Genomic DNA, 21,576 nt, shown 5'->3' on the forward strand with positions numbered 1-21,576 from the left:
GGGGAGGGTATACAGGAGGAGGGGGGGTGTACAGTGCTGGGTATACAGGAGGGGGGAGGGGTGTACAGTGCTGGGTATACAGGGGGAGGGGTGTACAGTGCTGGGTATACAGGGGGAGGGGTGTACAGTGCTGGGTATATAGGACAGGAGGAGGGGGGAGGGGAGGGGTGTATATTGTACAGTATATAGATGAAGGGGCGGAGTTTTGATGAATATGAGGGTGTGTCTTAGATGTGGGCGGAGAAGACTGTCTGTCTAGTCATGTGACCCGCTATTTATCAGTCACATGGCTCGCGGAGTCCTTAGTTACGGTTGCTATGGTGAAGATGGTGCGGGAAGCCATTCGAATCTACTGCCGCCTCCGACCGAATAGCCGCCGCCACACTTCCGGGGTGAGACACCGGGAGAGGAGGAGGGGGGATAGAGTGCGGGGGGGGGGCGGCTGTCGTACCGGGAGAGGGGGGGAGCTCACACGGGAGAAAGAGAACGAATAAACCGGGGGGGGGGGGGGGGAGGAGATTCCAGGGAACGCTCCATTGATATGATTAGTATCCGGGGGACGGAATTCTGGGTGTCCCCTCTGTACTTATATTATGGGGGACTCTTTATATTGTCAGCAGTATTAATCTATTAACCAGTTCTGGACCAGAAGGATTTTCCCCCTTAATGACCAGGCAATTTTTTGCGATTCGGCGCTTCGTTACTTTAACTGACAATTGCGCGGTCGTGCGACACCGTACCCAAATAAAATTGATGTCCTTTTTCCCCCACAAATAGAGCTTTCTTTTGGTGGTATTTGATCACCTGTGCGATTTTTATTTTGTGCGCTATAAACAAAAAAAGAGCGACAATTCTGAAAAAACAAAAATCTTATATTTTTCACATTCTGCTATATAACATTCCCCCCCCCCCCAAAAAAAAAAAAAATTAGAAATCTATTTTTTTTATCATTTTAGGCCAATTTGTATTCTGCTACATATTTCTGGTAAAAACAATCCCCAATAAGCGTATTTTGATTGGTTTGTGCAAAAGTTATCTACAAACTAGGGGACAGATTTATGTCATTTTTATTTATTTATTGTTTACTAGTAATGGCGGCGATCAGTGATTTTTTTTTTTCCGCAGGACTGCGACATTGCGGTGGACAGATCGGACTCTTGACTGACATTTTTGACACTTTTGGGGTTACCAGCGACATCACTACAGTAATCAGTGCTATACATATGCACTGCTACTGCAATAATGACACTGGCAGGGAAGGGGTTAACCTAGGGGCGATCAGAGGGTTAAAGCGGAGTTCCAGCCATTTACTCACCTGTCCAACGGTCCAGCGATGCGGCCGCCGGAAGCCTCGATCCTCTCCCTCGGCGCCGGCATCACTGCTGTGGGCACCCGGCTGTAACAGTTTGCGGCTTCACAGCCGGGTACCCACTGCGCATGCGCGAGTCGCGCTGCGCGCCGTGATTGGCCGGCAATCTTCTGGGACCTTTGACATGTCCCAGAAGATTGCAGGGAGGGAGGGGGAGAGGAGAACTTCCGCTCAGGGCGCCGTTAGAAAGCACTCACTAGGCTCACATTTAAAGCGGAGTTCCACCCAAAAGTGGAACTTCCGCTTTAGGGAGTCCTGACCCCCCGACATGCCACATTTGGCATGTCATTTTTTGGGGGGGGGAGCGGGTACCTAGTTTTGACAGGTACCCGCTCCCCCCCCCCCCAAAAAATGACATGCCAAATGTGGCATGTCGGGGGGTCAGGACTCCCTAAAGCGGAAGTTCCACTTTTGGGTGGAACTCCGCTTTAAATGTGAGCCTAGTGAGTGCTTTCTAACTGTGGGGGGAGGGACTTGTGGCATCAATACAGAAACCTGTGTTCCTATATAGAAGGATCACAGGCGCTCTGTGATCATTCCAGGGAGAAGAACGGTTGGCTGCATTTACAACATCCGATCGTTCTTCTCTCTCAGCGGGGAGCGATCGCGAGTGTCAGACGGCAATTGCAGCCACTGGCCCCATGGATCGGCTTCCCCACTGCCTAATGGGGGCAGGAGCGCTCTCACGAATTGCCGTACAGGTACAGCGGTCACCATGGAGGAGGGGAAGAGGACTCCAGTGGCAACCTGTGAAGCTCTGGTGAACTCCATGCCCAAGAGGGTTAAGGCAGTGCTGGAAAATAATGGTGGCCACACAAAATATTGACACTTTGGGCCCAATCTGGTCATTTTCACTTAGGGGTGTACTCACTTTTGTTGCCAGTGGTTTAGACATTAATGGCTGTGTGTTGAGTTATTTTGAGGGGACAGCAAATTTACACTGTTAGTGCTGGTTCACACTACCACTACCAGAAAGTCGCCCCGTGACTTGAAGAGACTTGTGCACTACTTTGAAGAGACAGGCGACTTTGTCTGTGGGGAATGCCTGGCTAATCTCTTTCTTCTTCCTGGAAAGTCTGATAACAAGTCGCTTCAATTAAGATAAGGAGGCGACTCCCATTGAAGTATATGGGACAGTCGGATCACAGGTCGCCTCAAAGTAGTACAGGACCCTTTTCTGAAGTCGGAGCGACTTCAGTAGTGCCAATTAAGACGGCACTGATTGATTAACATTGCTTTTGTTATGTCAAGCGACCTGGAGCGACACAAGTTGCCTCACAAGTCGCGCTAGTGTGAATGGGCTCTTATACAAGCTGTACACTCACTACTTTACATTGTAGCAAAGTGTCATTTCTTCAGTGTTGTCACATGAAAAGATAGAATAAAATATTTACAAAAATGTGAGGGGTGTACTCACTTTTGTGGGATACTGTATGTAACCACTTAAGGACCAAGCCTTTTTTTTGACACAAGTTTACAATCAGTATTTTTTGCTAGAAAATTATTTAGAACCCCCAAACATTATATATATATATATATACTGTGTGTGTGTGTATATATATATATACTGTGTATGTGTGTGTGTGTGTATATATATATTACTGTGTGTGTGTGTGTGTGTGTGTGTGTGTGTGTGTGTGTGTGTATATATATATTACTGTGTGTGTGTGTGTGTGTATATTATTATTTTAGCAAAGACTCTGGAGAATAAAATGGCGGTAGTTGCAATATTTTTTTAATCCCGCTAATTTGCGCAGCGGTCCTTCAAACGCAACTTTTTTGGGGAAAAATGCACTTGACTGAATAAAAATAAATAAATAAATAAACAATAAAATTAGCCCAATTTTTTTTTTTTATGTTGTGAAAGATGAAGTCACACTGAGTTAATAGCTACCCAACATGTTACGGTTTAAAATTGCGCACACCCGCGGAATGGTGACAAACTACGATACTTAAAAATCTCCATATGAAAAATCTTCGATTGGGGACACTGGTTTTGGTGACAACCCGGCGTTTCCTGACTTTGGAGTGATTTTTTTTTTTTTGCTTGTGGGACAGGAAGTGAAGGGGAATCTACCCAATGGGACACAGATGGGAAAAATGATGGGGGTTATAATTAGGGTTGCATCGATGCTGATTAAAAAAACAAACCAGTGTGTATGAGTACCGATCCTTGTGCTCAAGTACTCGCCGATACCGGATTCCCGATACCTTTGTAGTGCATTTTGAGCCCATAGAAAATGAATAGACTGAAATCGCACTGCAAAGAACTGCATGCAATTTGAACAGGAATCAGGGGCGTAACTACAGGGGTTGCAATTGCAACCGGTCCCCATGCTCCAGGGGGGGGGGGGGAGCCTGTGCGGCTCTCCTGTACACCTGGATAGGAGGGGCGGTGTGCGCAGAATGTAGAGAAATCACTGTCCTCCTTTTCCTCCTGTAGCTGCAGGAGGAAAATGGAGGAGATTGGTTCCTCTGTATGCTGCCCCCGCCTCTCCTCCTATCCAGTTCACTTGTGTTCTGCTGTCTCTGGGCCCCTGTGTGCTCCCCTGGTCCCCCCCACACTGTGCTCCCTTCCCTCTCCTGCCGGCTGCTGCAGGGGATGTGTCACAATAGGGAACCAGGAAGGGGTCGGTAAATATGTAATTTACCAGCTCCTTCCTTTTCTGAATGGACAGAGTCATAGTCAGTGACATTGTAAATAAAATAAAATGATAAAAAATAATACAATTAAAATACCAAAAAATAAAAACTACTGACACCAGTGGGTGAACTTCCAGGATCGCAAAGGTCACACTTGTGACCGGGCCCTGGCATTCTACCACCGTGGGGAGGCCCCAAGATGGCAGGAAGGGGGCCCGCTGCAGAACTTGTGAAAGGGTCCCGCTGCGGGACTGTAATAAAGGGCCCCGCAATGAGAGTAAAGGGCCCCAGGATCAGTGGGAAGAGCCCCAGGCTTGAAGGGAAGAGGTCTGGGGGGCCCTTCATGGTTTCTTGCACCGGGGTCCTGAAGGTTGTAGTTACGCCTCTGACAGGAATGCTGTGCAGTTCCTTTCCAAATCACATGCAGTCCCCCCCCCCCCTCCGCTCCTGTGTGACCCCAGGCTTGTCATAGAGACTTCATCCTGGGCTCACACAGGAGCAGTGGGGGGAAATGCATGCGATTTGGGCAGGAATCGCACAACATTCCTACTCAAATAGTATGAGATTCTTTGCGGTGTGATATGATCCTATTCATTTGGAGGGGCTTAAATCGCACCACAAAGGTATCGGTTTCAGATTTCGGAGTACTCCTGCTTAGTATCGGCACTGATACCGGTACCGGTGCAACCCTGGATAGAACTCCCCCTTACTGTATCCAAAATGGGGGGAGGGGAAGTTTTGCTTTTAGTTCTACTTTAATTCTATGTTCCAGAATGTGGAAATCCCCGGCAGATGTCTTTATTTACTGACTATTGCTGCTCTGGTTGCTACAACACATCGATGTGTTTATTGGGGTCTTGTCACCTCTTCCTGACAGATTGTAGATGTCTCCGGGATCGGACGCCTCCTCCTAATCCGGGATGTATGGGAATGTTTAATGTATGGTGACAGGCGGAGGAGGAGCGCCATCAGCAGACTGCCATGTGGGCGGAGCTTTCTGATGGCTCTGGTGACACCGGTACCACCACTCACTTCCTGGGGGATGGGAATTATCCGTCAGATTTTGTATTCACAGATCTTCCCATCTTCATCCCAATTACATTTTTGAGAAATCCCGTTCTCAGTTCTCTGTCACATCCCCCATCCCCCCATAGGTCCCTTCTCTGTGGCCAAAACTCATATTTTAAATTATGGACAGAGCAGGGAAGAAATAACGTGGTTCTGAAGGCATGAGGTCTTTTACATTAACCACTTCAATACCGGGGACTTTTACCCCCTTCCTGCCCAGGCCAATATTCAGCTTTCAGCACTGTCATACTTTGAATGACAATTGCGCGGTCGTGCAGCACTGTACCCATATGACATTTTTTTTTTTTATATAATTTTTTTGAGCCAGATAGAGCTTTCTTTTGGTGGTTTTTTTAATCACCGCTGGGTTTTTCTTTTGTAAAATTTTGCAAATAAGCAATTTTCTATGTTCTGCACTGGTGGGCGCTGATGAGGCTGCACTGATGGGCGCTGGTGAGGCTGCACTGATGGGCGCTGGTGAGGCTGCACTGATGGGCGCTGGTGAGGCTGCACTGGTGGGCGCTGGTGAGGCTGCACTGATGGGCGCTGGTGAGGCTGCACTGGTGGGCGCTGGTGAGGCTGCACTGATGGGCGCTGGTGAGGCTGCACTGGTGGGTGCTGGTGAGGCTGCACTGATGGGTGCTGGTGAGGCCGCACTGGTGGGCGCTGGTGAGGCCGCACTGGTGGGCACTGATGAGGCCGCACTGGTGGGCACTGATGAGGCCGCACTGGTGGGCGCTGATGAGGCCGCACTGATGGGCGCTGATGAGGCCGCACTGATGGGCGCTGATGAGGCCACATTGATGGGCGCTGGTGAGGCCGCACTGGTGGGCGCTGGTGAGGCTGCACTGATGGGTGCTGGTGAGGCTGCACTGGTGGGTGCTGGTGAGGTTGCACTGGTGTGTGCTGGTGAGGTTGCACTGGTGTGTGCTGGTGAGGCCGCACTGGTGGGTGCTGGTGAGGCCGCACTGGTGGGTGCTGGTGAGGTCGTACTGAGGCTGGAGGAGCGCAAGGTCTCTAACATCCACCAGCTCTGTGATGTCACCATGGAGGAGGGGAAGAGGACTCCAGTGGTAACCTGTGAAGCTCTGGTGAACTCCATGCCCAAGAGGGTTAAGGCAGTGCTGGAAAATAATGGTGGCCACACAAAATATTGACACTTTGGGCCCAATTTGGGCATTGTCACTTAGGGGTGTACTTACTTTTGTTGCCAGCGGTTTAGACATTAATGGCTGTGTGTTGAGTTATTTTGAGGGGACAGCAAATTTACACTGTTATACAAGCTGTACACTCACTACTTTACATTGTAGCAAAGTGTCATTTCTTCAGTGTTGTCACATGAAAAGATAGAATAAAATATTTACAAAAATGTGAGGGGTGTACTTACTTTTGTGAGATACTGTAGGTGTGCGCAGCCTATTGCATTAGGGTGCGCACCCCAAAGCTCAAACACACACGCCTTTCTCTGCAGCCTCAGCTGCACTGGACTGTGAATGAATAGAAAGTGCTCTGTGCTGAGTGGCCTCCTGTTCATTCACAAACTGAAGCATAGTAAACAGTAAATGCACTAACAGTGCATATTTATAGCACTGATTACTGTAGTAATGTCACTGGTCCCTCCAAAAGTGTCAAAAATGTCAGTTAGGGGTCCGATCTGTCCGCTGCAATGTCGCAGTCCCGCTAAAAATCACAGATCGCCGCCATTACTAGTAAAAAAAAAGAATAAAAAATGACATAAATCTTTCCCTAGTTTGTAGACGCAATACATTTTGCGAAAACCAATCAATATACTCCTATTGTGAATTTCTTTTTTTTTTTTTTTTTTTTTTTTTAAATATGTTGCAAGATACACATTGGCCTAAAATTATGAAAAAATTAGATTTTAATTTTTATTTTTCTTTCAATTTTTTTTTGGGTATGTTATATAGCAGAAAGTGAAAATATTATTATTTGTTTTTTCTTCAGAATTGTCGCTTTTTTTTTTTTTTTTTCATTATTTTTTTATAGCACAAAAAAAAAAAAAATCGCACAGGTGATCAAATACCACCAAAATAAATCTCTATTTGTGGGGAAAAAAAGGACATCAGTTTTTATTTGGGTACAGCGTCGCACGACCGCGCAATTGTCAGTTAAAGTAATGCAGTGTCGTATCGCAAAAAATGGCCTGGTCATTAAGGGGGAAAATCTTTCGGCCTAGAAGTGGTTAAGGCGGTAAAACCTTCCGGGGCTGAAGTGGTTAAAAGTCAGCATCTACAGTATTTGTATAGTATTTGTAGCTGCTGGCTTTTACTTTTTTCTGATGGAGCTCCGCATTAACCGCTTGCCGACCGCCCACAGTATATTAACTGCGGCAGTCAGCCCCTCCTGGGCAAAGTGAGGTAGTGCTACGTCACTCAACCAGGAGCCTGCCGGCGGCGCGCTCCCGCCCCCGCTCGTTCCCTGACATCCCCCCGCGAGTGACCGGCAGCTCCGATGTCCGCCGGTCACCCGTGATCTCCCGCTGGAGAGGGAGAAAGGCAGGCGGCTGATGTAAACAAAGCCGCCTGTCATTCTCCCTGGTGTAACTGCAGAGATCATACGATCCTGCTATGTAGGATCGTATGTCTCTGTGGTTACATCACTAGCCACGCCCCTTTACAGTTAGAATCACACCCCTATGGACACACTTAACCCCTTGATCACTAATAAAGTTAACCCCTTTCCTGCCAGTGTCCTTTTTTACAGCAACAGTGCATATGTATAGCACTGATTACTGTAGTGATGTCACTGGTACCCCCAAAAGTGTCAAAAATGTCAGTCAGGGGTCCGATCTGTCTGCCGCAATGTCGCAGTCCCGCAAAAAAATCGCAGATCGCCGCCATTATTAGTTAAAAAAAAAAAAAAAAAACAATAAAAATGACATAAATCTTTCCCTTTGTTAGTAAACGCAATAACTTTTGCGCGAATCAATCAAAATACGCTTATTGTGATTTTTTTTTTTTTACCAAAAATATATAGCAGAAAACAAATTGGCCTAAAATGTTAAAAAATTTAGATTTTTTTACATTTTTTTTTGGTAATTTCATATAAAAAAAATTTGAAAAATATTATTTTTCCAAAATTGTTGCTCTTTTTTTTTGTTTATAAAAAATAGAAATCGCACAGGTGATCAAATATCACCAAAAGAAAGCTCTGTTTGTGGGAAAAAAAGGACATCAATTTTATTTGGGTACAGCGTCACACGACCGCGCAATTGTCTGTTAAAGTCACGCAGTGCTGAATCGCAAAATATAGCCCTGGTCTTTGAGCAGGAAAATCCTCCGGGGCTTAAGTGGTTAAGGTTTCTTAATCAGGCACTTCCTGTTAGAGGGTGACCACGCTCTGTCTCCCAATTGTGCTCTTGTGTTGTCACCCCACCACATGGGCTTCTACAAGAAATGCCGTGCAGCCATGGCCATGTAGACAGGAAGTGGCTGCAAAGAGGCTGCAGGAGATCAGCAGCACTGAAAGGGAACAAAACAAAAAAAAAAAAAAACAAAAGTAACATTTTATTAAAAGGAAATCGATCAGTGAAGATTTACATCATGTTCTAGAAGCTGAAATCGGTGTGATGGTCCGGTGTCACCAAACGTCTGGGTGTATAGAGTATCATTGACACCTATAGTGGGGGAGGGGGGGGGGGCGGACGCTGTGCGTTTCATTGATCTTTACCTCTTGTTGTCTCTTCTCAGGTCTATTCCATCAACCATGATGACTCTGGAGGCTCCTCGCTGGAGATCACCGTTCCCCGGGATCTGGCGGATGGATTTGTTAATAATAAGCGGGAGAGTTACAGGTTCAGGTGGGATCTCTTCACTCCTCTCATTTCCTTTATTTCAGTTTTTTGGCTCCGATATTCTTTTGGTATCTCCTATTCATAGCAGCCAATCACAATCCCTTCTCAGTATGGTCAGTGACAATCTGATTGGGCGTCTTGGGAAACCAGCATAGATCTTCCTTACCACAATTTTTGACATGATTGATTGTATTATATGATTATTAAGTTGCTATCAGTCAATTATTTTCTGCGGGAAAGAAATAATTTCAAATTTTTACGATTTTTAAAGTATAACTAAAGGCATTTTTTTTTTTTTTAAGTGTTGGATGGAATGGAAAGGGATTAGAACCCCTGTCAGTTTTTTATTGCTGCCTGTTAGGCCCCTTTCACACAGGCGGACCGTTCAGATCTGCCTGTCAGTTTTTTTGGCGGATCTGAACGGTCCCCCCATGCATCTCTATGGGGGATCGGATGTCAGCGGAGACATCCGATCCGTCAAATCTGGACGGATGGAAACCCTATTTCCCATCCGTCCAGCAGATTGGATTGGATGAGAACGGACCGACGGTCCGTTCTCATCCGATTCCCCCATAGAGATGCATGGGGAACTGACAGCTGTGTCTCTGCACACAGCGCGGAGAACAGCTGTCCTCCTGCTCAGCGGGGATCGGCGGATCGATCCCCCGCTGAGATAAACGGAGTCCGTCCCACAGACGGACAGTGTGAAAGAGCCCTTAGGGAGATTCACCCTCTCTTTGTCCTTGTGTCAATTAATACCAAATGTAAATAAAAATCACAAATTTATGGGATGTCCCCAGAACAGGAATAGAGAGGAAATATGCAATGGGGACACTAGTTCACTTTGGAGGGATTTCCTCTCACTTCCTGTTTTGGCCTTGAGACAGGAAGTAAAGGGAAATCTCCTCCACCATGGGACATAGATTGTAAAAAAAAAAAAAAGAAATTAACAGGTTATAACCCCCCCCCCCCCCCTCTCCCCTACTCTATCCAAAATGAAAAAAAAAACAAAAAATTTTAGTTATACTTTAACCACTTTACCACCGGAGGATTTTGCTGTCTTACGTCCAGGCCACTTTTTGCGATTCGGCGCTGTGTGACTTTAACTGACAATTGCGCCATCGTGCGACGCCGTACCCAAACGAAATTTACGTCCTTTTTTTTTCCCACAAACAGAGCTTTCTTTTGGTGGTATTTGATCACCTGTGCGATTTTTACTTTTTTTGCGCTATAAACAAAAAAAAAGCGTTTATTTTGAAAAAATAACAATATTTTTAAAATTTTTTTATACGAAATTCCTCCCAAAAAAAATGTAAAAATCGTAATTTTTAAATTTTTGGCCAATTTGTTTTCTGCTACCTATGTTTGGTAAAAAAATCACAATAAGCGTATTTTGATTGGTTTGCGCAAAATTTATTGCGTTTACTAACTAAGGGAAAGATTTCTGTCATTTTTGGTGGTTTTTTTTTTCAACGAGTAATGGCGGCGATCTGCGATTTTTTTTTTTTTTTTTTTTTTTTTTGCGGGACTGCAACATTGCGGCGGACAGATCGGACCCTTGACTGACATTTTTGACACTTTTGGGGGTACCAGTGACATTACTGCAGTAATCAGTGCTATACATATGCACTGTTACTGTAAAAATGACACTGGCAGGGAAGGGGTTAATTTTATTGGAGAGGGAGGGGTTAATGTATGCCTGGTGCTTACTGATGTGTGTGGGGGGAGGTGACTGAGTGACACAGGGACAGATCACATGTTCAGCTATGGTGAACACTCCGATCTGTCACTGTTTGTCACTTAGGAGATCCGCCTGCTCTGTTTACACAAGCGGGCGGATCTCCACACTCGATTCCCCGACGATCGGGGAAGAGCAGCGGCGATCACCGCCGCTCCTCCCCTGGCCCGACTCCCGCTGTGAATGAAAACAGCGGGAGCGCGCCTCCGGCGGCGCGCGAGCGCCGCTTACAGGGGGAGGAGTCCAGCGACGTAGGTCTACGTCGCTGGACGTTAACGAGCCACTGTGCCGCAGTAGAGCTTGAGTGGGCGGACGTAAAGTGGTATAAGTGATAGTAAAGGATATGTTTTCTATGTTTTAACCAGTTCCCGTCCGGCCTATAGCAAAATCACAGCCAGGCGGGACTTTTGCCAATCCGGCTGGATGTCATATGACGTCCTTCCAGATCTCACATGGCCGCGATCTGTCTTCGGCTGTGTCTATCGGCTTGCTGCCAGAGCCATGTGACCGCTGTGATCAATCAGAGCGGATCACATGACCACTGTAAGCAATAGATGGCTTTTTTACATGCCATCCATTGTGTACAATTGTATTACTAGCTGTGATTGGTCACAGTGATCACATGGTTATAGACAGGGTGAATCATAGCCCATCTGTACCATGTTTTTAGCTCTGGCTAATCACAATAAAACAAACTGAATGAATCTATTTCATTCATCTCAATTCTTGCTTATAGCAATGAAATTCACTGCTATAAGCAATCCTAATGTGTAAAAAAAAAAAAAAAAAAAAACTAAAAATCCTGATCACTGTCCCAGAGTGGCACAATGTTATTATGGTAACATTGTATTGCTCTGGTCACAGTGTGTGAAAAAAATAAATAAATAAATAAAATCGTAAAAAAAGAAAAAAGGTAATGGAAAAAGAAAATTGACTTTTTTTTTTTTTTTCGTACGGTCACTAGTCAGTGTCACTGATCACCACAACACCAGTTATATAATGATGCTGTACTGCAATGGTGACAGTATGTTAAAAAAAAAAAAAAAAATTGTGAATTTTTTTTTTTTTTTTTTTTTTAAATTTTAAAAAAATTGTAACTTCGAAAAAAATCGCCATGCCTCTAACTAAATACCTTTTACTTTCTAAAACTGGGTCATTTGGGTGATAATTTCACTGTCCTGATGTTTTCAGGCCTCAAGAAATGTAAATCAGTACATCAGGATTTATCATTTTTTTTAGATTAAGCCCCGGTTCACACTTCTGCGAGTGCGGGGTTCGCATGTAATGTCGGAGCGCACTGCTCCTTCATTACATGCGATCGGCTGTGTGGTGCGAGTTTAGCCATACAGTTTGTATGGCTAAATTCGCATCGCACCCGCAGCAAACACGCACAGGAGTCATTTTTGCAGCCGCATCAGGATCGGATCGCACAGCGGTTCACACTTGTGCGATCCGATCCTGTGCGAACTGCAAGATCGCACTGCGATATGCGATCAAACTGGGGGTGTCGTTAAGATTACATTGACACCCCCAGCGTATCGCATATGGCAGTGTGAACTGCCGGGGGTGCGTGTGCGATGCGGGAACAGGCTGCGAGTTCGCAGTCTTCCCGCATCGCATAAGTGTGAACCGGACCTTACATTATCTCACAACAGTGAGTACACCCCTCACATTTCTGTAAATATTTTATTCTATCTTTTCATGTGACAACACTGAAGAAATGACACTTTGCTACAATGTAAAGTAGTGAGTGTACAGCTTGTATAACAGTGTAAATTTACTGTCCCCTCAAAATAACTCAACACACAGCCATTAATGTCTAAACCGCTGGTAACAAAAGTGAGTACACCCCTAAGTGAAAATGTTCAAATTGGGCCCAAATAGCCATTTTCCCTCCCTGGTGTCATGTGACTTGTTAGTATTACAAGGTCTCAGGTGTAAATGGGGAGCAGGTGTGTTAAATTTGGTGTTATCACTCTCACTCTCTCATACTGGTCACTGGAAGTTCAACATGGCACCTCATGGCAAAGAACTCTCTGAGTATCTGAAAAAAAGAATTGTTGCTCTACATGAACATGGTCAAGACCCTAAAACTGAGCTGCAGCATGGTGGCCAAGACCATACAGTGGTTTAACAGGGCAGGTTCCACTCAGAACAGGCCTCACCATGGTCGACCAAAGAAGTTGAGTGCACGTGCTCAGCGTCATATCCAGAGGTTGTCTTTGGGAAATAGATGAGTGCTGCCAGCATTGCTACAGAGTTTGAAGGGGTGGGGGGTTCAGCCTGTCAGTGCTCAGACTATACGCCGCACACTGCATCAAATTGGTCTGCATGGCTGTCATCCCAGAAGGAAGCTTCTTCTAAAGACGATGCACAAGAAAGCCCACAAACAGTTTGCTGAAGACAAGCAGACTAAGGACATGGATTACTGGAACCATCTCCTGTGCTCTGATGAGACCAAGATAAACTTATTTGGTTCAGATGGTGTCAGGCGTGTGTGGCGGCAACCAGGTGAGGACTACAAAGACAAGTGTGTCTTGCCTACAGTCAAGCATGGTGGTGGGAGTGTCATGGTCTGGGGCTGCATGAGTGCTGCTGGCACTGGGGAGCTACAGATCATTGAGGGAACCATGAATGCCAACATGTACTGTGACATACTGAAGCAGAGAATGATCCCCTCCCTTCAGAGACTGGGCTGCAGGGCAGTATTCCAACATAACGACCCCAAACACCTCCAAGAGGACCACTGCCTTGTTAAAGAAGCTGAGGGTAAAGGTGATGGACTGACCAAGCATGTCTCCAGACCTAAACCCTATTGAGCATCTGTGGGGCATTCTCAAATGGAAGGTGGAGGAGCGCAAGGTCTCTAACATCCACCAGCTCTGTGATGTCATCATGGAGGAGGGGAAGAGGACTCCAGTGACAACCTGTGAAGCTCTGGTGAACTCCATGCCCAAGAGGGTTAAGGCAGTGCTGGAAAATAATGACGGCCACACAAAATATTGACACTTTGGGCCCAATTTGGACATTTTCACTTAGGGGTGTACTCACTTTTGTTGCCAGCGGTTTAGACATTAATGGCTGTGTGTTGAGTTATTTTGAGGGGACAGCAAATTTACACTGTTATACAAGCTGTACACTCACTACTTTACATTGTAGCAAAGTGTCATTTCTTCAGTGTTGTCACATGAAAAGATAGAATAAAATATTTACAAAAATGTGAGGGGTGTACTTACTTTTGTCAGATGCTGTATACCATAGTTTGTGGACTCTATTACTTTTCTACAGACTAAATAAAATACACTGATTTTGGTTATTTTTGGAGGAATAGTGCCCCATCATTGGTGTCAGTGGGAGGAATAGTGTCCCATCGTTGGTGTCAGTAGGAGGAATAGTGCCTCATCATTGGTGTCAGTGGGAGGAATAGTGCCTCATCATTGGTGTCAGTGGGAGGAATAGTGCCTCATCATTGGTGTCAGTGGGAGGAATAGTGCCCCGCCATTGGTGTCAGTGGGAGGAATAGTGCCCCACCATTGGTGTCAGTGGGAGGAATAGTGTCCCACCGTTGGTGTCAGTGGGAGGAATAGTGCCCCATCATTGGTGTCAGTGGGAGGAATAGTGCCTCATCATTGGTGTCAGTGGGAGGAATAGTGTCCCATCATTGGTGTCAGTGGGAGGAATATTGTCCCATCATTGGTGTCAGTGGGAGGAATAGTGCCACATCATTGGTGTCAGTGGGAGGAATAGTGCCCCATCATTGGTGTCAGTGGGAGGAATAGTGCCCCATTGTTAGTGTCAGAAGGGGGAATAATGTCCCTTTATTGGTGTCAATAGGAATCCTAGTGCCCCATTGTTAGTGTCATTGGAAGGAATAGTGCCTCAAGGGCCAGATAAAGGCAGGCAAAGAGACGCATTCAGCCCCCGGGCCGCAGTTTAGAGACCACTGATCTAGATAATGCCCGACGTTTCCACCCAGGAAATGAGGCGGTCTCTATCTGACTTGCCGCAGCTTCTAATGCACATGGTGAGAAGCTCACAGTGTGCGGTGAAATCAGAGGAAGCCATTCCAGTCCAGGAGAGGAGCCGCTACAACTGTGCAAGACTAATGGGAGGATTTAAGGTTGTGTTTTTTTTCCCCTTGTGATGGAAGCTGGTGAGTTGTTAATTCTTTTTAGGAGTAATTTCTGTATGTATCTTCCTGGTGAATGACGGGGTTCCCCATAGAAAAAGATTTCTGAATCGGCTTGACGGTGAACATGTTTTATTTCCTCGTGTTTGCAGAGCAGGCACTGTGCAAATCTAGCAACAGGCAGCCCCGCGCACCTGGCTCCCTGCCCCCCTCCCCCCCGTGTTTTCATAATGTGAAATATAAATCCCATATTGATGTCATTTTCACCGAGCGGAGTGAATTTTACTGCCCAGAGCTAATCTCCGCCACGGCTGTGCTGACAATGGCAGCGAGGAGGGCAGTGCCAAGGAACAGAGGAGAGCTTTGTTTGGCTCTGCCCGTGTTTTACGAGGTACGGGACGGGCGATTTATCTGGAATAACATTGACTGCATGAATTGCGCTGTGTTTCGCACAAAGGCGAGAAACGTTTCTAATTGTTGGATGTTTTGCAGATTTCAAGAGACCTTCGACCAAGACGCAAGGCAAGAAGCCGTATTCGAATGTATCGCCAAGCCGGTAGCGGAGAGGTACGGTGACCGCGCGGTTATATGTCTGTATTGTGATGTCTAAGGAACCATTTGCATGGGGTGCTTTACTGCGGGCCCCATGCAGCTCCATGTTCTCCCGCCACAGGGATGCACAGGTGTTGCCCGCATTCATGTGCCTGCGTCCCATTCATTTTTATTTGGACACACGGCTGCACAGAAACAGCCGCTGTGTCCTAATGACATGTGGGTGAGTGCTAGTGCGAGTCCCCAAAACGCACCCTGTATGCATTTGGGGACCTGCACCACACTCCGAGGATGAAAAAGCAGTACAGACGGCCCTCCCATACCAGGCCCCCGGCCCCATCAATTCATAAGGGGGGGCCTGGGCAGGAGGAATGGCTGCACTGCCTTATTGCTGACATCGATCCTCTTGTGCCTCCCCCCTGCAGCGCTGACAACTTCTACTCTTTCTCCTTCCAGCTGCTGTGCAGGGGGATATGTGCTAGTACAGTGCCTTGCGAAAGTATTCGGCCCCCTTGAACTTTGCGACCTTTTGCCACATTTCAGGCTTCAAACATAAAGATATAAAACTGTAATTTTTTGTGAAGAATCAACAACAAGTGGGACACAATCATGAAGTGGAACGAAATTTATTGGATATTTCAAACTTTGTTAACAAATAAAAAACTGAAAAAATGGGGCGTGCAAAATTATTCAGCCCCCTTAAGTTAATACTTTGTATCGCCACCTTTTGCTGCGATTACAGCTGTAAGTCGCTTGGGGTATGTCTCTATCAGTTTTGCACATCGAGAAACTGAAATGTTTGCCCATTCCTCCTTGCAAAACAGCTCGAGTCCCAGGGGCATGCAAACAACGATTGTACCATGCACCGTGAATGTCAGATCACAGTCAGTAATTCTGGCCCCAGATGTCCTCTGTACATCTAAAGTAGTAACCTTTTAAAGGCTTTTAACCAGTTCCTTACCGGGCCATAGACAAATGACGCCGGCAGGAACACTTTGTCGATCCGGGCAGGCGTCCTTTGACGTCTGCCCGTTCCCGCTGCTTTCCTGTCCCCCAGGGGGCGGACAGCGCAGCGTTTAGAGATGCGGCGTGTCTGTTGGGACACAGCCCATCCCCGATCGGTGTAAAGAGCCATTAAAAAAATGGCTCTTCACCATTTGACTGGCTGTGTCCAATCACAGTTGGCCACATACACTTCCCTCGTGCACGCCGCTCGTGCGCGCCCCCAGAGGCGCACAGAGCGGGGATCGGGGATGAAGTGTGTCACTCTGACACAGTCCATCCCTGATCAGGGTAAAATGCCAATGAAATTGGCTCTTTACCACATGACCGGCTGTGTCCAATCACAGCCGGTCACAGAATGTCAACAGAGACCACGGTAACTAGCTGTTTACAGATTATAGTGCACCCCAAAACACACTGATTGCCCCCCCCCCCTCAATAAAGAGGACCTGTCACTAGCCCATCAAAGTACCTGTCTCCAGCCCATCAGAGTACCCGAGTACCTGTCTCCAGCCCATCAGAGTACCCGAGTACCTGTCTCCAGGCCAGAGTACCCGAGTACCTGTCTCCAGCCTTTCAGAGTACCTATCTGCAGCCCAATAGAGTACCTGAGTACCTGTCACCTGCCCATCTAAGTATCCAGGTACCTGTCTCCAGCCCAGAGTGCCCGAGTACCTATCTGCAGCCCATCAGATTACCCGAGTACCTGTCTCTAGCTCATCAGAATACCCAAGTACCTTTCTGAAGCTCATCAGAGTAACCAAGTACCTTTCTGAACCTGATCAGTGTACATGAGTACCTGTCTGCAGCCCATCAGAGTAACTGATTACCTATCTGCAGCCCATGCCTCCTAGATTATGTGTATGGGTGTTTGCTTTCCAAAATGAGGTCATTTTGTGGGGGTTTCCATTGTCCTGAGGTTCTAGGGCCTTCAAAAGTGTGGTTGGTTGTATGGTTGTAATGAAATTCTATGTGTAATTTATGCTCCTAGAACACCTGACGGTGCTCCTTGGATGTTGGGCCTCTGTATGTGGCTATGCTGTGACAAAGTCCCACATTTGTGGTATCGCCATACTCAGGAGTAGTAGCAGAATGTATTTTGGGGTGTAATTTTTGCTGTGTACATGCTATGTGTTAGAAATATCTTATAAATTGACAACTTTGTGTAAAAAATAAAAGTTTTCATTTTCTTTCCACATTTTCCAAAAACTTGTGGAAAAAAATGAAATGTTCAAAAGACTCATTATGCCTCATAAAATATACATTGGGGTGTTTGCTTTGCAAAATGGGGTCATTTTGTGGGGAATTCCATTGTCCTGGTGCTCCAGGGCCTTCAAAACTGTGATTGGTTGTAATGAAATGATATGTGTAATTTATGCTCCCAGAACGCCTGACGGTGCTCCTTGCATGTTGGGCCTCTGTATGTGGCCAGGCTGTGTAAAAGTCTCACACATGTGGTATCGCCATACTCAGAAGGAGTACCAGAATGTATTTTGGGGTGTAATTGCAAGTATGCATATACTGTGTGTGAGAAATAACTTGTTATGACAATTTTGTGTAAAAAAAAAAAAAATAAAGAAAATTATTTCTTAATTTTCCCAAGAATTGTGGGAAAAAATCACAACTTCAAAAAACTCACCATGCCTCTTACTAAATACCCTGGAATGTCTACTTTCCAAAAAGGGGTCATTTGGGGGGTATTTGTACTGTCCTGACATTTCAGGGCCTCAGGAAATGAGATTGGCCGTCGGTACATCAGGTGTGATCAATTTTCAATGATTGGCACCATAGCTTCTAGACTCTATAACTTTCACACAGACTAACTAATAATAATAACCACTAATTTGGGTTATTTTTACCAAAGATATGTAGTAGTATAAATTTTGGCCCAAATTTATGAAAAAAAATTACTTATTTGCAAAATTTTATAATAGAAACTAAAACAAAATAGTTTTTTTTTTTCCAAAATTTTCGCTCTTTTTTTTACTAACATCGCAAAAAATAAAAAACCCAGTGGTGATTAAATACTACCAAAAATGATAGAAAATGATAAAAAATGAGATTGGGTACAGCGTTGCATGACTGAGTAATTATCATTCAAAGTGTGAGAGCGCTGAAAGCTGAAAATTGGTCTGGGCAGGAAGGGGGTGTAACTGCTCTGTATGGAAGTGGTTAAAGCGGAGTTCCGGCCTTGGGGGTCAATTTGAGCTAAAAATTCACCCAGGACAGTCAGGGTTAGTACATTCCATAATGGATAGCCTCTGAACTGTCCGGGTCACACTTACCTGTAAGAAGAAATACTTACCTTGAAAAGTTCTTCTCCAGGGCTGCCATCTCAGGTGTGGGCAGCTGAAGCCGCAGCGTCCCTCTTCGTGTCCTCTTCCGTGACGTTGGAGTCCCACAATGCACTGCACCGGCCCCGCTCTTCACTTCCGGTGCAGGCACGTCATTCCCTGCTAAACAGCTTCTGGACATGCCCAAAAAAATTGCAAAACCCAACAATTTGTTCTCTAGGGCCTCTGCTCTAAAAAATATAGAATGTTTGGAGGTTCAGTGTAATTTTCTAGCAAAAAATATTGATTTGTTACATGTAAACAGTGCCAGAAAAAGCCTGGTCTTTAAGGCCCCTTCGGACACAGTTGATCACAGATTGGGGTAAAGGGCCAATCACAGAGACTCTTTACCATGTGACCAGCTGTGCCCAATCACACTTGCTGGTTATTGGCATTCCTTTCATCACGCGCTGTCACAGCGTGAGGGGAGGAGAGCCGAGCCAGTAACTAGCAAGTGTGACAGGGGACATCTAGTGTCCTAAAGATCAGTGCAACCCCAAAAGTGCCTCCTCATCAGTGCCCATCAGTGCCGCCTATCAGTGCCCATCAGTGCCGCCTATCAGTGCCCATCAATGCCGCCTATCAGTGCCCATCATTGCAGCCTATCAGTGCCCATCAATGCAGCCTCATCAGCGCACATCAGTGAAGAAGAAAAATACTTTTTGCAAAATTTTAGAACAGAAGCTAAGAAAACCCTTTTTCTCTTACGTCCTCCGACAGTCGCCGCCCACTCATACAGTGTTCACCAATGGGTATTGACTTCCTCTCCATTGGTGAAGACTTTATGAGTGGGCGGCGACTGTCGGAGGACTCAGAGAAAGGAATTTTACGGTAAGATTTTACAAAAATTCCGTTTTTTTTTTTGTTTTTTTTAATATCTTTCCATCTTTTTTAGTTTGTTTAGCAAAATAATAAAAACCCCAGTGGTGATTAAATACTAACAAAAGAAATCTCCATTTCTGTGAAATAAAAAATGATAAAAATATCATATGAGTACAGTGTTCCATAACGCCGCACTTGTCATTCAAAGTGTGACAACGTTGAAAAAGCTGAAAATTGACCTGGGCAGGAAGGGGATGACAGTGCCTGGTAGGCAAGTGGTTAAAGACGCCACAGAATTCCGGGATATACTTAACTAGTCTTAAAAACTCCCCCCCTCCTAACACCTATTCTAACTGGCCTGTGTAAGGTCAAGTTGACATATATGCGGGGTATGGGAGTGCATGTGAATGACACACATTACTGCACACGCATGCAACACGCACTGAAAAACGCAGGGCAGTTTCCTGCACACGGATATCACATTGCGCAATAGGACCATGCAATTTCCATGCGGCTGCTTTTTAAAAAGGTGCAGCAAACACAGGAACAGCAGCCCATTTAAAGCGGAGTTCCAGCCTAACCGCACACTCACCTGTCCCACGGTCCAGCGATGCGCCGTCTTCTCCCTCTCTGCTCCGCGGCGCCGGCATCACTGATGTGGGCACCCGGCTGTGACAGTTTGCGGCTTCACAGCCGGGTACGCACTGCGCATGCGCGAGTTGCGCTATGCGTCGTGATTGGCCGGCAATCTTCTGGGACCTCTGACATGTCCCAGAAGATTGCAGGGAGGGAGGGGGAGAGGAGAACTTCCGCTCAGGGCGCCGCGGCGCTCCGAGCGGAAGTGGGAGCGGGTACCTGTCAAAACTAGGTACCCGCTCCCCCCCCAAAAAAATGACATGCCAAATGTGGCATGTCGGGGGGTTAGGACTATTTAAAGCGGAAGTTCCACTTTTGGGTGGAACTCCGCTTTAAATAAACCGGCTGCCATGCCCACGCAAACACGAAAAATGTATATACTTGCCTTTTTCCAGCCCTCACCGGTCTGGTAATGTGATCTCTCCTGTGTCAGTGGCAGCTGCAAGGGAGAGGAGGGAGCGCTCAACAATGGCTGGAACGCCTGGGAGCAGTCACTCATAGGCTCCCATTGACCATCAGGTGTCTGTGCTCTCTTCTCTCCTCCTGTAGCCGCCAGTGGCTGACAAGGGACAGCCAGATCATGTGACTGAATCGGCCTGAAAATAGGTAAGTATATAGGTCTATAGATATATGGTCAAAGCCAGCAACTGTAAAGCAGGATGGAAGATTGGACCTTGGGATAGCAGATCCTTCCAAGGAATGTCGACGACCAGCCGCACCAGATCGGCGTACCAAGCCCGGCAAGGCCAGTCCGGAGACACTACGATGACCGGAATACCTTCTGCCTCGATCCTGCGTAAGTCTTGGCAGAAGCTTGAGAGAAGGGAAGGTATAAATCAAATGGTACTGACCCCACAGGGCCAGCAGCATGACTGAGGATGCCGTGACCGAGCCACAAACCCCTGCACCTTTCTGTTGAGCCGAAACGCCAACAGATCCACCTCGGGCATGCCCCACCAGAGACACAACTGATGACACCCCACCAGATGAATGGACCACTCCCCTTGGTCCAATGCCTGCCGACTAAGGTAATCCGTCGGCCAATATTTCCACCCCGGGAATGTGTATGGCAGAGAGGGCTGGAACAAACAGTTCTGCCCACCTTAGAATGCCGGCTACCTCCAGAGCTGCCAAGACACTTTGTGCCCCTTGGCGATTGACATAAGCCACGGCCGTGGCATTGTCTGATTTTGAATGCGCACTGGACATCCCTGAGGACGATCCATCCAATGGTCCAGGCACATTTGGATGAGGACAGACCCAGGCAGGATGGGGGGGGGCCTTGCAGGAGCCTCTGGCAGGAGCCCCCACCAGGTACCACCCCCCCCCTCCCACAGCCAAATGTCTGACCTTCCAGCCCCCATTGCCAGTATAGCGCCCTGCCCCCACCCCCAGTAGGTGTATCAGACCACCCAAACAGCCCCAGCATAAGTGGAGGGGGGGGTAGGATTGGGTACAGATGAAAGGGGG

At 46.6% G+C, this 21,576-nt stretch overlaps 1 protein-coding gene across 1 annotated transcript in view; it reads left to right on the plus strand.

The window, feature by feature from the left end:
* Positions 1-298: 298 nt before the first annotated feature.
* The window catches only part of KIF6 (kinesin family member 6), a gene marked incomplete at its 3' end in the record, with an annotated part of 381,890 nt that continues 360,612 nt past the window's right edge, over positions 299-21,576 (plus strand). The window contains exons 1-3 of the mRNA XM_082251003.1: positions 299-392; positions 8,791-8,900; positions 15,254-15,328. Coding sequence (XP_082107129.1) covers positions 318-392; positions 8,791-8,900; positions 15,254-15,328 — 260 coding nt within the window. The 5' untranslated portion in view covers positions 299-317. The remainder of the gene's footprint in view (positions 393-8,790; positions 8,901-15,253; positions 15,329-21,576) is intronic.

The sequence above is a fragment of the Pelophylax lessonae genome (assembly GCF_965119305.1).
Source record: "Pelophylax lessonae genome assembly, chromosome: 3".
Lineage (NCBI taxonomy): Eukaryota > Metazoa > Chordata > Amphibia > Anura > Ranidae > Pelophylax > Pelophylax lessonae.